This window comes from Arvicola amphibius, chromosome 6 (genome assembly GCF_903992535.2).
Source record: "Arvicola amphibius chromosome 6, mArvAmp1.2, whole genome shotgun sequence".
NCBI classification, from domain to species: Eukaryota; Metazoa; Chordata; class Mammalia; order Rodentia; family Cricetidae; genus Arvicola; species Arvicola amphibius.
In genome coordinates this window covers 120,632,849-120,646,361 of record NC_052052.2, presented here as the reverse complement: position 1 = coordinate 120,646,361, position 13,513 = coordinate 120,632,849, and the positions used below count along the sequence as shown (strand labels likewise).

The following is a 13,513-nucleotide window of genomic DNA, read 5'->3' as shown; positions in this document are numbered from 1 at the left end:
CAATCAACCCAGAGCAGGGTAATTACTACTGCAGGTACTAGCTGCTAGAAACCTGTGTATTAAAATTAATGAGTTAAAAAAATCAATTTAATTTTCAATAAATGATTCAGAATCTCTGTCTACAACGAAAGATAAATGATTTCGTGGAGTGAATTTTCTGATTTAAAAATAACTTCTCCTAATTTCTTACAATGACTGGTTTTCACTTCAACAAAACTAAAAGGGAGCTCTCCATATGGCTGGAATTCCTAGAAGCTGATTTCATTTTAAGATTAATCTCTCACTCACCATATTATTTTGAATAGCTTCAGCTGTCAATTCATTTTAATTTTCATGTTTAATACTAAAATTTTAATATATTTAACTTATTAAACTGGTAATATGTTTATAGCTTACAGGACTCACTAAACTGCATCAAAGTCAATCATGTTTAGAAAATATGTTTTTTAATAATAGGAGCAAAAACTATAAAAATAAAGGTGACCATAATTAGCCATTCTGTGATTAGATACCTTAGCCAGGGACTGAGAGATGCAAAATATGTACCTGAATGCTTGCCTCAATGGAATGCACTACAGACAAAATCTGCCAAAACTTAGCAATTCCGCTGCTTGTATAAACTGTACAAGGCTAATGGACCCTTCACTCATATACAGCAGGCCTCAGTGTTTCAGCCCACATATGATGCTCTTCTCTGTCCTTGTATCTCCTCTTAAAACTGATGTGTTGGGGGATGCAGAGATGCCTCAATGATTAAGAGCAGCGGCTGCTCTTCCAGAGGTCCTGAGTTCAACTCCCAACAAACACATGGTGGCTCACAACCATCTATAATGGGATCCGGTGCCCTCTTCTGGCCTGCAGGCATACATGCAGAGCATTCATACATAAAAAATATAAATAAATTAAATTTTTTTTAAAAAAACTAATACGTTGAGGGTTTTTGGTTTGGTTTGGTTTTTGGTTTTTCAAGAAATGTGTTGGTTTTTAACAAATATTTTAATTCATAAAATTTCATTTCTGGTCCTTAGTCACCTAGTGTAACTCCCAATTATATCAACCCTGCCTTGTCAAACTCTTTTCATTTGGTTTCACTTTTCTGCGTATAAGAATATAAGGACAGGCCTATACAATGCAGTCAGTGATTATACTAGTTGAAAGTGGACATCGTATGTTCTCATACAGAGTCTATGACTTACTTCACCAGACATGAGTAGTTAGCTTGGTTTACTGTACCAGGCATGAATTCTACCCTACTAAACAGGACTTAAGTAGAACTGACGGCTGTTGGTTAGTACCAGAGTTGTAAGTGCCACTATCCCATGCTTGGGACTATCTTGCTCTCTGGTATACTATCTAATTCTAAGTGATCAGCCTTACACACATATACATAGAGCAGTGCTAAAAAGAATGGACTCAGTAGGATGTATTTCTACATACACATAGCAATCATATATATAACAATAATAATTAAAGAAGAGGTCACAAATTTGAGGAGTTAAAGGGGACACAGGAAGAGTTGGAGGAGTAAGACTTTGGGGAAGTGATATAGATATGTAAATATATCTATATGTAAATCAGAGTTCTGCTCTCAAGACTATCAACAAGTGTGACTAGTTGCCAGTACTACATAGATAGATAGATAGATAGATAGATAGATAGATAGATAGATAGATAGATAGATGATAGATAGATAGATGATAGATAGATGATAGATAGATAGATAGATAGATAGATAGATAGATAGATGATAGATAGATGATAGATAGATAGATATAGAGATAGAGATAGAGATAGGGATAGAAATAGAGATAGAGATAGAGATATAGATAGTACTCATAGATGAAATTCTCAAAAAAGGTCAAGAAAATAAAACCTTGAGATAAACTTGCTAACAAGTCTTCTCCGTGTAACTTAAGAACCCATGTTTAATGTGGAATTTCAGGGAATGATAGAAGTATCAGGCAACTTGTTACAACACATTTTGAAAACTCTACTTAAAAATGAAAGTTTGAACCCTTGAACACAGAAATGAAAATATGTAAAGCAAATGCCTGACTTCCAAAGCTCAAGGGTTAAAAAAAAAAAACTGACAGGAATAAGGTTTAGAGGGAAAGGAGAAGAGGACGAAGAAAGGTTCTTCAGCCTCCTTGGTGATGTCTTAAAATACTATTCCTGGGACAGACAGTGATTCAAGCTGAGTAAAGAAACCCATGATGGTTAAGAGTCCATGAGAATGCATGTTCCAAAGACAGGTAAAACTGGGAAATGGAAAAGTGTTCATCCAAAGACAGACGTGATAATCTGTCCTGTTGCAGAAGCACAGGCATTATTAAAATAAAAAGGGAGGAATTGTGGAGGTCCAAAGAGTCCAAAGGTCAGAGTTTGAGACTGCTTTCAGCTCATTTAAGGTCATTGTGCTTTTAACTCAAAGGTCCCACCTATAAGTAAATCAGAGTTCTGCTCGCCTGAGACTAACAACAGGTGGGGCTAGTTGCCATACCTTGCGCTCCTGGAAATAGGGAGTAGTTGGTTCCTACCTAAAACAAAAGTCTAAGGATCCAACTAAGTTCCAGTTCCCTTTATGGAAATAACTTAGGATTCCACCCAGGGAGTGGTTTGCCTACAGTGTTTCAACTAGGGCATGAGAGTGGATGAATGTAGCCTGTGACTTTAAATTTGTTTTACACCCAAGTTTTAGGGTCAGGGGTATATTAACCAGTTGGAAATTAAACACGGGTGAGAATTTTCAGTACTCACTGAAATCTCCTCCCTCCCTAAAAAAAGAAAAGAAAAGAAAAAAACCCATGAAAATTTCTGCCAAGCTGGCCTGTGGCCTGAAACCTGAGCTTGCCCACCAACAGATGAGTACTTTGCTGGTCCACAAACTTACCTCATCCAGTAACTGGGAGATAAACCCCTCTTACTAATGAACTAGTGGGGAGGCCTCCAGCCTCTCGGGCTGAAGCACAAGTTGGCAAAGGAATGACTTAAGTGAAAATGTAACACAAGCTGAGAGTCACTAATGACAAGGGGAAGTTCACACGACAGAAGCTGGGTGATAAACATCAATGTTTTCTAACCCTAACAGTAACCATATGAAGCAAATACACTACAGTCCCATTTGTCACATGAGGAACTGAGAAAAAGAACATTACTGAACATGACTCCTGTTATGGTCTTGGGCCCTGGTCCCTTTAAGAGACGAGCCACACCCACTCCCTCCCCCATCCGCTGAGGCAGGCTGATCTTCAGCTTCCAGCCTGAGCTTGCTCTTTTTTCCATCTTCCTCTCAGAGGCAGCTTCACTTCTGCCTCTCTCCCCACTTCTCCGCTTCCCCCCTCCTCCCCCCTCTCTCTTTTCTCTCTCTCCTCTCTCTCTGTTTCCTCTCTCTCTCTCTCTCTCTCTCTCTCTCTCTCTCTCTCTCCCTTCTCTCTTACCCCTTCATAACCCCCTGAATAAATATGCAACCTCACTCTGCATGTCCTGTCTATCCATGTCTCTGTCTCCTGCCCGCCCACCATGTGTCTCCCTGCCTGGGACCAGTCACTGCTCGGGGACTGGCAGCCATCTCTGCCTGGGACAACTCCCAGGCCACAGAAAGTATGAGAGACAGCCAAGCTACAAACCTAACAGCTGAATCATCTTCTAAGCAACATCCCAGAAAGCACAGAGCTGGAAGGCAAGATGCTGACAAGAGTCTGGAGTTGGAAGCCATTTCTCTCACACACAGGTTCTGTGCAATCCCTTGGGTTTTGATTACTTAAGCCAGCTCTCATTCCCTACTTGCCCCCCTCCACCACCAACACCACACACCCAGGCCCTCCATCTCTATTTCTGAATTTTGCATTTCCAGTTTAAGACAGCTGATCACAATGGCCACTGACCTGTCCAACTAATGATAGAGTCATGTTACAGAGTTCTGCCACCAAGTAATCTGGAGTCTCACTTTCTGCTTTCAATCTATAGGAGCTCTGGATGCATGCTGCCTCCAGTTTATGTTTAAACACCCGACTTTCCTGGGACAGCAACAGCAGAAGCTCCTGAGGAGGAGCTGGAGGACCTGGGGGCAAGGGAGGGTGTTCTAGGATGCTGAGTTATGTGGATGGACTACAGAGTACTTTCTTTCACCACGCGACACCTTTGTCACAGAAGGAGGAAGTCCCCGATCAGATCATGAGTAATCAGTACTTTGATTTTCTACTTTGAAGGTTCCCTTCAGCTCCACATTTATAAAGAATGTCTCCCCCATCTTACTCAGAAGCAGCACTGTCCAGCACTGCCACCTCTGGTTCCCATCTTTAAAAAGTGCCAGCCTTGAGATTCCTTGGTTTCTACTAGATCCCTTGCCAACATTTTCCCACTGTACACAAAGGCTGAAACCCACTAAGGGGAACTGTCAGGTGTGGTTTGCTCAGCTGCCCAGTCTCCTTGTACCTCTCAGCCCTGGCGGATCTGGCTTCCTAGGTATCTCTCTCCCTAGGCACGTTCAAGTGTTACTCCCCCGTGCGGCCTCTCTGGAGGCTGGCTCTATGCTTTGCTCACTCTCGCTGGCACTCCATTGTACCTAGAGGAGATCTGGAAGGATTTGGCCTGAGTGGCTGGTGACGTCCTCTTCATGTCTGAGAGAAGTTCTAGGACAAGGCTCAGGCACTGCCTTATGCACCAGCGATTCGGGAAGGCGGGGTTCTCGCCTAAGATTTCCAAGCATAACAGTGGTAATGGGAACTGTTCTCTCATACACTATCAGACGTTAACAGAGGCACCTGGGGTCTCATGGTACTAAGAATGCTACAGTGAAATGTTAAGAGCTATGACCAGAAACTGTCATCATCTATATGGTGTGTCTGGAGAAGTATGTATAAACCCACCATTTCACAGGAAAAGCAAAATCCATGTCAAGTAGGCAATATATATCAACAAAAGATGAAGAGATTATCAAATCCAGTCACACTGGTAGAAATTTCTTGCAGGTTAGCAAGATACATTTTCATTTGCCTTCCCGAAATGAAATATTAAAAGAAAGAATATTACCCATTAGTCTATCCACACAATTTAGATTCTAATTAATTTGCATTATGCTCGGCCTATTTCTTTCAAAACTCGACAGAGCTTTGAAAAGGTGTTTCTCAAAGCAGTGACAGTATTAAAAGAACAATTTTATCTCCCTTGAGTAAATATCTTTAACAAAACTCCCAGGTAGTTTCCCTTTTAAAGGAATGAGCTATAATTTCATTGATTCAGAAAACAGAGATAGGTGTAATATGGTCATTCATGTTCATGAAAAAGGAAAATGAATAAATATCAGGAACGGGGATTTAGCTCAGCAGTGCAGCACTGGTCTAGCAAACGTGGGGAGCTGGGCAGAATCTTCAAAACCACAGGAGAAAAAAAAATGCACATTGTAAAACCACAGCAAAAACTGTGAAGACAAGCAGGCTTTAGCAAATGGACACCAGTTTCTAAGACTATGTCAGTTCTCCAGCATGCACAGCTGCAGGTGAAAAGACCGAGAACCATGGTGGAGTGGTTATCACCTTTGCCTCAGGAGACGAAGAGAAACACTGCTGTTTGGTCCCTATATATGTTTAAGCTAATTCATTTAATGCTTTAAAGACAACTGCCGCACACCGCGACCCCGTGTCTGCGTTCTGTGCGCTGGCACCCAGTTTACCAGATTCGGGCAAGTGGCAGGAGGTTAAAATACACAAACACACACAGACAGAAAGACAGAGACACGGGTCATCCTTGAATTCCCCAAGAATGTCCCCTTTATTGTTTTCAGGGGCAGATTATATAGAGATAGCCACACCCCAGCCAAACCCACCAGAAACCGCTCTCCTGCCATCAGGAACTCCTGAAGGTCTCATGCTCAGAGCAGCTGTAGGCACTCAGATTAGGGGATTACAAGAAATTCAGGATCTGGGGTCTCTCTGCTCCCAACAACAACCAGCATGCTATTCCTTAAGTATCTGCTTTACAGCGCTCATCTTTCAGCCCCTGGGAATGCCAGACTTCGTTGCCCACAAGCACAGGATAACGCCGAGGTAAATGACAAATGTTGCAAGCTCCATCTTACCTCTGATTCGTCTGTAGACTCCTCAAGAGACCCAGTTTCCTGCAAGCACAGAGGAGAGAGGGGTCAGAAGAATGAAAACCACTTGCAGTGGACAAGAATCACCACACAAACCTGCTTTGCTGGAAAAGTCATCTGCAACAACATTTTAGAGGATGCCACATGCTCAGCTCTCACCCCTTTCATAACTTCACACCACGGCTGGCCTGGGACAGGCAGAGGAGGTGGGGGTAGGATTATGGGGCTCCAAGCTTCTGTTTTCCTCCTTGAAACACTGAACAAATTGCCCTAGGAATTTGATACACGAAAGCTAAACACTCAGATACTAGAAATCCACCTGGCAAAACCTCGCTGATAACACAGGGGAACAAGAAACCACATCAAATGAGACAGTTAAGACTGAAATCTCTTTTGTTGATGAGTCAAAATTATTGTCTTGCTAAAAGTTTTAGGGAGGAAATTCATGGGGGGGGGGCAGGGTTGTTTACTGAGACTCATTTGTGCGTTCAGGCTGGCCTTGAAGCTGATGATGACCTTGAACTTCTCATTCTCCTTTCTCTTTCTCCTCCCTGGGATTACAAGCACGTAACAACACAACTTGCTTGTTTTTCTGTAGTGCTGGGAACTGAACTCAAGTCTCTGGGTAAACTAGGCAAGCACTCTACAGCTTAGCTACATCCTCAAGCCTTGTAAAAAGAATCTACCCACAGTGGTACTCATCACACGTAGTATAAGCCCTTTAAGAAACCAGTACCTCTAAGACAAATTCCTCCACTTAGCACAGCTCCCTTCTTGCTGCACAATGAATCTTGCTGCTCGGGAGGAAACAAAGCAAAAAGGGAAAAAATGGACTTGATCCTGCTAATCTCTCACCTGTCCACCGAAAGAGAATCTGCTGATGCCACGCATCCTCAAAGAGGTCAGCAAAATGAAGATTTACTTAACGTACTTATAGATATCAATAGCAATAAAAAGTTACAGCTAATATGCTGACACCAAATGTAAGCATTTTAGAATCCATGAGGCAAACAAAGAGAACCACAGAATTGTGATAAGAACATCCCAGATATAACGTATTTTTAAGGAAAAAAAACATTTTAAAGAAAGTCAGGTGCACATTTTATTCAATTCAACACGGATAGCAAGATAAATTTAAATCTGGTGCTCAAAAGCAGCTTTATTTTATATGTCAAAAAACAATAAAAGCTTGGGAAGAGACAGGTAACTTCTAGAGGAAGTTTCAGTCTTAACGTGCAGTTTGTTTGACTTAATGGGTCTCAGAATCTCAGAACTCTCAATAGTGTGAAGCTGCAATCCTCCAAAACAACTGGATGGTCTTACATTTGCAAGCCACACACACACAGAGAGAGACAGACACCAAAAAGAAAAGAAAAGAAAAGAAAAGAAAAGAAAAAGGAAAATCCAGCTTTCCTACCATTTAACGGGAAGTATCCCACTGACCCTTCTAAACCATTTCTCCTCTGCACTCGCCATCCAGTTCTGGGTTTTAGTCCTCTCGCATCTTAGTCTATCTCTTCTACACATTCCACTTTTAAAATTAAGTCACTATTCCAACAGAACACAGAGGCCAGAAACAGTCCAAGTAAGCAGCACTAGCTAATTTCCCACAAGCGTCCTAAGCAAACACAATGGGGAAGGGCTCATCGTTTAAAATGATGCTGAAAGAACGGGGTCTCTACATGTATAAGAATGAAAGCAACTCAAAAATGGACGAAATGCCCGACGTTAAGCTATAATATCCTGAAGCTCCATACAGAAGCCTTACTTGACATTAGCCTTGGCATTGGTTTCTTTGCTATCTCACAAAAATCTAAGGCTACAGATGCAGAAATAAATAAATGTCACTGCATCAAACTAAAAAAAAAAACCTTCTGCATAGTAAAGCAAATAATATATAAAAGCAGCCTATGGGTTGGGGAAAAAAATATTTTGTCAGCCACATATTTCACAAAGGGCTAACCTCTCACATCTGCAAAGAATCCACACAACAGCAAGAAAACAAAGACCCTAATTAAAAACAGGTCCTAAATAAACATTTCTCCAAAGAAGACATTTAAAATGGACAACTGGTACATTCAACGGTGTTCAGACTCTCTAATTGCGGAAATGCTAATCAAATCCACTCTATCACTTCAGATAAGTGTAGAATAGCTTTTCCCAGAAGAACAAGGGATGAGGAGAGTTGTGAAGGGGCTGTTGTTGCATTATCTCCTTATCTATGCAATAGAAAGGGGGAAATGTCAAATGGGCAGACATAATAAAGCAGTAGCTATTAACCACAGGGGCGTGAGGAAATGGCTTAATACAGGTCACCGCACACAAAGCAGCAGATAGGCGGGAATAAGTATTCTAAAGAGCTCGGGTACAAAATAAGGGCCACAGCTGCTAGGGATATATTCAATGAATTGTAAGGATTTTTTCCAAAGAGCAGATTAGTTGTGGGAAAATGGACAATTCTGAGAAGGAATGAGGATCCTCATACACATCTCATAACATCACGCTGTTCACCTTAGACACACAGCAGAAATTGGTTTGTATACACTTTTACACTTACTAGTCTGACTTTGTTACTGACCATCTATCATAGTCCACTCATAATACGAAATGTCTTATCATCTGTATGTCTATAATACAGCATTTGAACATTTCTAACCCCTTAGGACAGAATAATGAAGTACAGAGTTTGAATTTAATGGTTTCCAAAATATCTCTGATCTGAGTTCCCTGAATAGTAAATAGCACTAGCAAAGCAACGTTGTCATTGCTGTGTCTAGATTCCGATTTTCCACATTCAGAGTGCTGAAAACATACATGGCTACTCTTCCAGAAAATTACATTAAACCTAAGAATATTTTTTAATGTGGGATCCAGTCAAATATACATATTTGGTAAGTGGGGGAGGCTCACGTGCCTCATGAAAACAACATAAATCATCAACAGAAGTAGTCCAGACCTCACAATCCAATGTCATACTTGCTCTACACCAGAAATAATGCAAGAGTGTTTCACACCAGCTGAGAACGTGTTTCAGGGCCCTGTAAGACCCACCGTCAGCATGAGCACAGGCTACCTGACCGGAGGTCTGGCCTGGACACATCTACACTCCCATCCATGTTATGACAGCAATGCATGACAGACCTCAAGTATGAGCCCAGTATGGTGCTTAGCAGTTTCTTTGATCAGTCCTACTACTTAATAGTTCTACAAAGAAGTAAACAGAAAGGCATAAGAATGCAAACCCAAGAAACAAGACTAAACCATGAGCAAGGTTGCCATTGAAGACTGCATGGTTTTCAACATTTTTAGCCTCAAGAAATCTCATATTTGCATCAAGAAAACATAAGCTAAACAGTGTTGTTCCTATGTAATATAAGTCAAACTCACCAAAACAATCCACAGCTAATGCATGATTTTATGTATATAATGAAGTAAAATAGAGACTATCAGAGCAATGTGAAGAAGATAGGGAGTTATTAGTAGGTAAGGTCTCAGTGTGTAAAAAACTCCAGCACAAGGTATGGTGGTAATGGCTGCACACAACTTAAATATCTAACTGACTCCCATACTTAAATATACTTAATCTGACTCCCATACTTAAATATACTTCATCTAACTGAATCATATACTTAAAAATTACTGAATTGATGAACTTCGTGTCCAACTAAAAACTCAATGCTGTTTTGGCTGGGGTAAAGGTGTTGGGCTAGAAGATATGCACTGATATAAATAAATGTACAGTCACTCAAATTCTAGGCAACAAGCTTAATAATTAGTTCAGTAATTTACCTTTCTTTCCCAAAGCAATCACTCGAACACCAATCATCTATCTGAAGAACTTCCCCTAGGATGTGTGTTGGCCGAGATACTATTCAGCTGCCCAAAGCACAGATCAGTCTGATAACTGCCATCCTCAAAGAACCAGCACTGGTCTCCCAGGCCGACTAGACCAGACCGGACTCCCCAGCAAGGCAGATAAAGAGTGATTTCTGACACCAGGAGACTTCTATTTTCTCTCCGGCCCCTCTATCCACACTAAGTAAGCTACAACTGAGAACCACATGCTCGTGTCTCCAGGCTAGAAGCAGCAAAATGACAGGCAGGATTTAGGTGTGACCTACAGATGTGTTGTTATACCTAGATGAGGTTTTTCAGAAAAATCTGAATTTCCAACTTCATAAAATCATATTACACCGCCACAGTCTCAGTATTTCTGCCTTACTTCAGTTGGAGCTGTGCAGCAACGCCAGGACGGAGGATGTTGTTCCCCTCAACATCACTTCCAGCCTCACTTAGGTCATGGACACCTGCCTTGAGGTTGTGCTCCCCAGTGAGATTTTCCTTGGGGTATTCCCTCCTCCTAGCCCTGGCTCAGCTCCACAAAGATCCTTATAGTTTTTCAATAGCTTTTCAGCTTCAAGTATTGTCTCTGGAACTCAGTGGAGAAGGTGTCCTACTGCTTCAACATGACCTTCACTATCGTGAACCCTAAGTTCCCGGTACCAACCTAAGATGTAAATGTGAAAAGCATTAGCTATTTCCAAATATACACTATCCTGAATAGCCCAAACTTGGTTGCCCTGGCCAAGCCTGATCTGGACAAGTAATCGTTGTGTTATTTATAAGTTAACTATTTAACCCTCACCATTTTAATAAATTTATTTCCTAACAAGTCTTAGAGAATAAATTAACAGGCAAGGAAATGGAGGCACTGAAGTATATACAAACCTGACATATTTTTTTATGCACATAGATATTCATAAGCAGAGACTTCACCATCTAATAACCTGAAATGAGGATGGAACTCCCCTAATTTCTAAGACGCAGTAGTAAAAATCAAAATAAAACTCTCTCCAACAGCCAAAAACCAGATGGCTAATTTTGTGGCTGAGTGGGGAGGATGAAAGTGAGGGAAGGTTAAGAGGAAGAAATGTGGAGAATGTGGTTCATATTACACCTGAATGAGTAACCTCCCAACATGTTAAATATGACACAACGGTTTCGCACACACTCTACTGAACAGAATTTACAACATGACAATTATAAGTGTTCTCCTCCTACTAGATTCATTTCCTCACTTAGGGTTTGGAAACCACTAGCTCTTGGGGAGATACAGACATGAGGAAGCTATAGCCCTCGTTCTGAGGACTCAGCAATCTGCAGGAGACAAATACACCCACCAGACTTCAAGCAGAGTGTTATTCATGAGAGGTCGAGACAAACACTGTTGGGCAGCTGTGACTATGAAAGCCACCTATAAATTGTTCCAGAACTAAGTAAAACTGCTGGTTACAAGAATTCCAGGCAGAACTGTAGCTATTAGCTTTCTATGAACTATAAAACACAAATGTTACTTTTTACAAAATACTTTTTTTCTATATTCAGCAAAATCAAGGCTTCCATCATGACTTAAAGACATCTGTTTACCCATACTTAAGCAGTGATTTTAGCTTTAAACTGTGGCTTTTTATATAGTATGTAAACTCAGTACAGACGTCACCCTTTTGGCTCGACATAAAATTAAAGGTAAGACAATCATCAAATAACACCACACACAGGTAAGCTAAGTCAGTGGGTTTACTCTTGTGCTATTCATCTAGAAAGGATGCTTGCATTTACAGGACAGGAACCAAGAATATGCTTTGCCTCTCTCTGTGATTTGTATTTTAGTTCACTTAACACACATGTCAACTCCTAAAGTACTCAGGAGGAAGAAAAAGGGATTCCATGATTTCCAAAAATATTCAAGGTGGCCAAATATAAGCACATTTACTTACTTTATGTTTGTGTGCTTTGTCACCAAAACCTGTTTACGAAGGCCTACTATCAGATTATAGTGGCTTCTTACTGTAAGTGCAAAATGTACCAATCCAGAAAATAAGAAAAATCTGCTCTTGTTTAATCTTCAAAGGACTAATAATATGAGTACAATTATTTATTTATTTTCTTTTAAGGAATCGTAATTTTTTATGAAATCATTAAACAATCTATGAATGTTTCTTTCTGTAACAGACAATAGACTACAGGTCTTTCTTAAGGCTACACTGATACAGTTGGGAAGAAATGCTCTTTCCAATAGTACATTGGCTGTTTAACACCACAAGAGGAATAAGGGCTACAAGGAAAACCATCAAGCATCAAGATGATAAGGGCTAATTTTACTTCACAAAGATCATGTGCGTGTGTGTGAATATATTATATTTAGATTTAAGTTCTTTGGCATACTTTAAAAAGCAAAGTGACCTAGTGAAAATGTGTGACCTTTGGAGACATAAAACTAAAATATTATAGATGTAAGCATAAGAAAATTCAAAATAAATTTCAATCCATTTATCTGTAAAATCCAGTAATTTAATATACTAAGTATCAAGGCAATATCCCAATATTGGTCATCAGTAGTGAATATATTCTTACCATGTGGCATGCAAAAGTGAAAATACACAAGAAAAATAAAAATTTTAAGACATGAGTATTACACAGAATAATATCAGAAGGTAGTCTCCAAGAATGAGCAGGAACTCTCGACGGGAAAGCAACATTCCATTGAGGCACGAGGAAAGTAAAGGGAAAGGTGCTGTAGACAGCAGAAGTCCTGCCAAGGGCCAGGGAGCCAAGGCTCGGGTGGCAACACGCCTGGCTTGTGTGCAGAACTACAAGACAGGCACTGTGAGACCCGGGCAGAAGGGGAGGGTCGTGGTGGGAAATGAAGTCAGGGAGCAGTGGGAAGGGGGTGGCTCACATAGCCCTGTTGAGTAATCCCACACTGTTTTACCGCAGTTTGGGATAAGAAGGTTTGAGACATGGAAGCATTATGACTTCTACACCAGAATAAACATTTACCTCACAGAATTCTTTTGGAAGGACCAACTGTCCTGTGAAAGGGGCTTTTCAAGCTTGGAAGCATTGTAGAAATGGGAAGCATCTTATTATCTACCTGATTTTCTAATTTCTAACATGAGACGGATTTGTCAAACTCCTCTTCTGCATGAGTGGGGAAAGGAGGAGTACCCCATTCGAGCGCACTGGAGAGAATCTAAGAACTTAACGAACTTGAACTTTTGCTTTTCTACAAAACCACAAATATGTTTCAAGAGAAACAGAAATGCCCTATGTGAAAAGCCCTCTTGCAGTAGTCAAACTGAGTAAGGCCTGCTGTGAAGGCAAGTTCTGTTTCCCTTTGACCTGAAGTGCAAGAGACAGTTTGCACAAATGATGGGTAAGAGGCTCTGGCTAACACAATCCCAAACCCAGATTCTTCTTACTCAAAGTTCTTAACCTTTGGCATACATAAAATAAGTACGATGTGAATGGTAAAAAGTCTACTACAAGTCAGTGTCTCTTACGACAGTAAGCAGTTCATCGCCATCACTTCTTAAGGAGCAGCACAGAAAATGGTAGACGGGCTATTTAATTTAAATGGGG

At 40.7% G+C, this 13,513-nt stretch overlaps 1 protein-coding gene across 1 annotated transcript in view; it reads right to left on the bottom strand.

Annotated features, from left to right (window-relative positions):
- Vps41 (VPS41 subunit of HOPS complex) overlaps positions 1-13,513 on the bottom strand; it is a 139,699-nt gene that overhangs the window by 125,651 nt on the left and 535 nt on the right. The window contains exon 2 of the mRNA XM_038333530.1: positions 6,077-6,115. Within this exon, the coding sequence (XP_038189458.1) occupies positions 6,077-6,115 (39 nt within the window). The remainder of the gene's footprint in view (positions 1-6,076; positions 6,116-13,513) is intronic.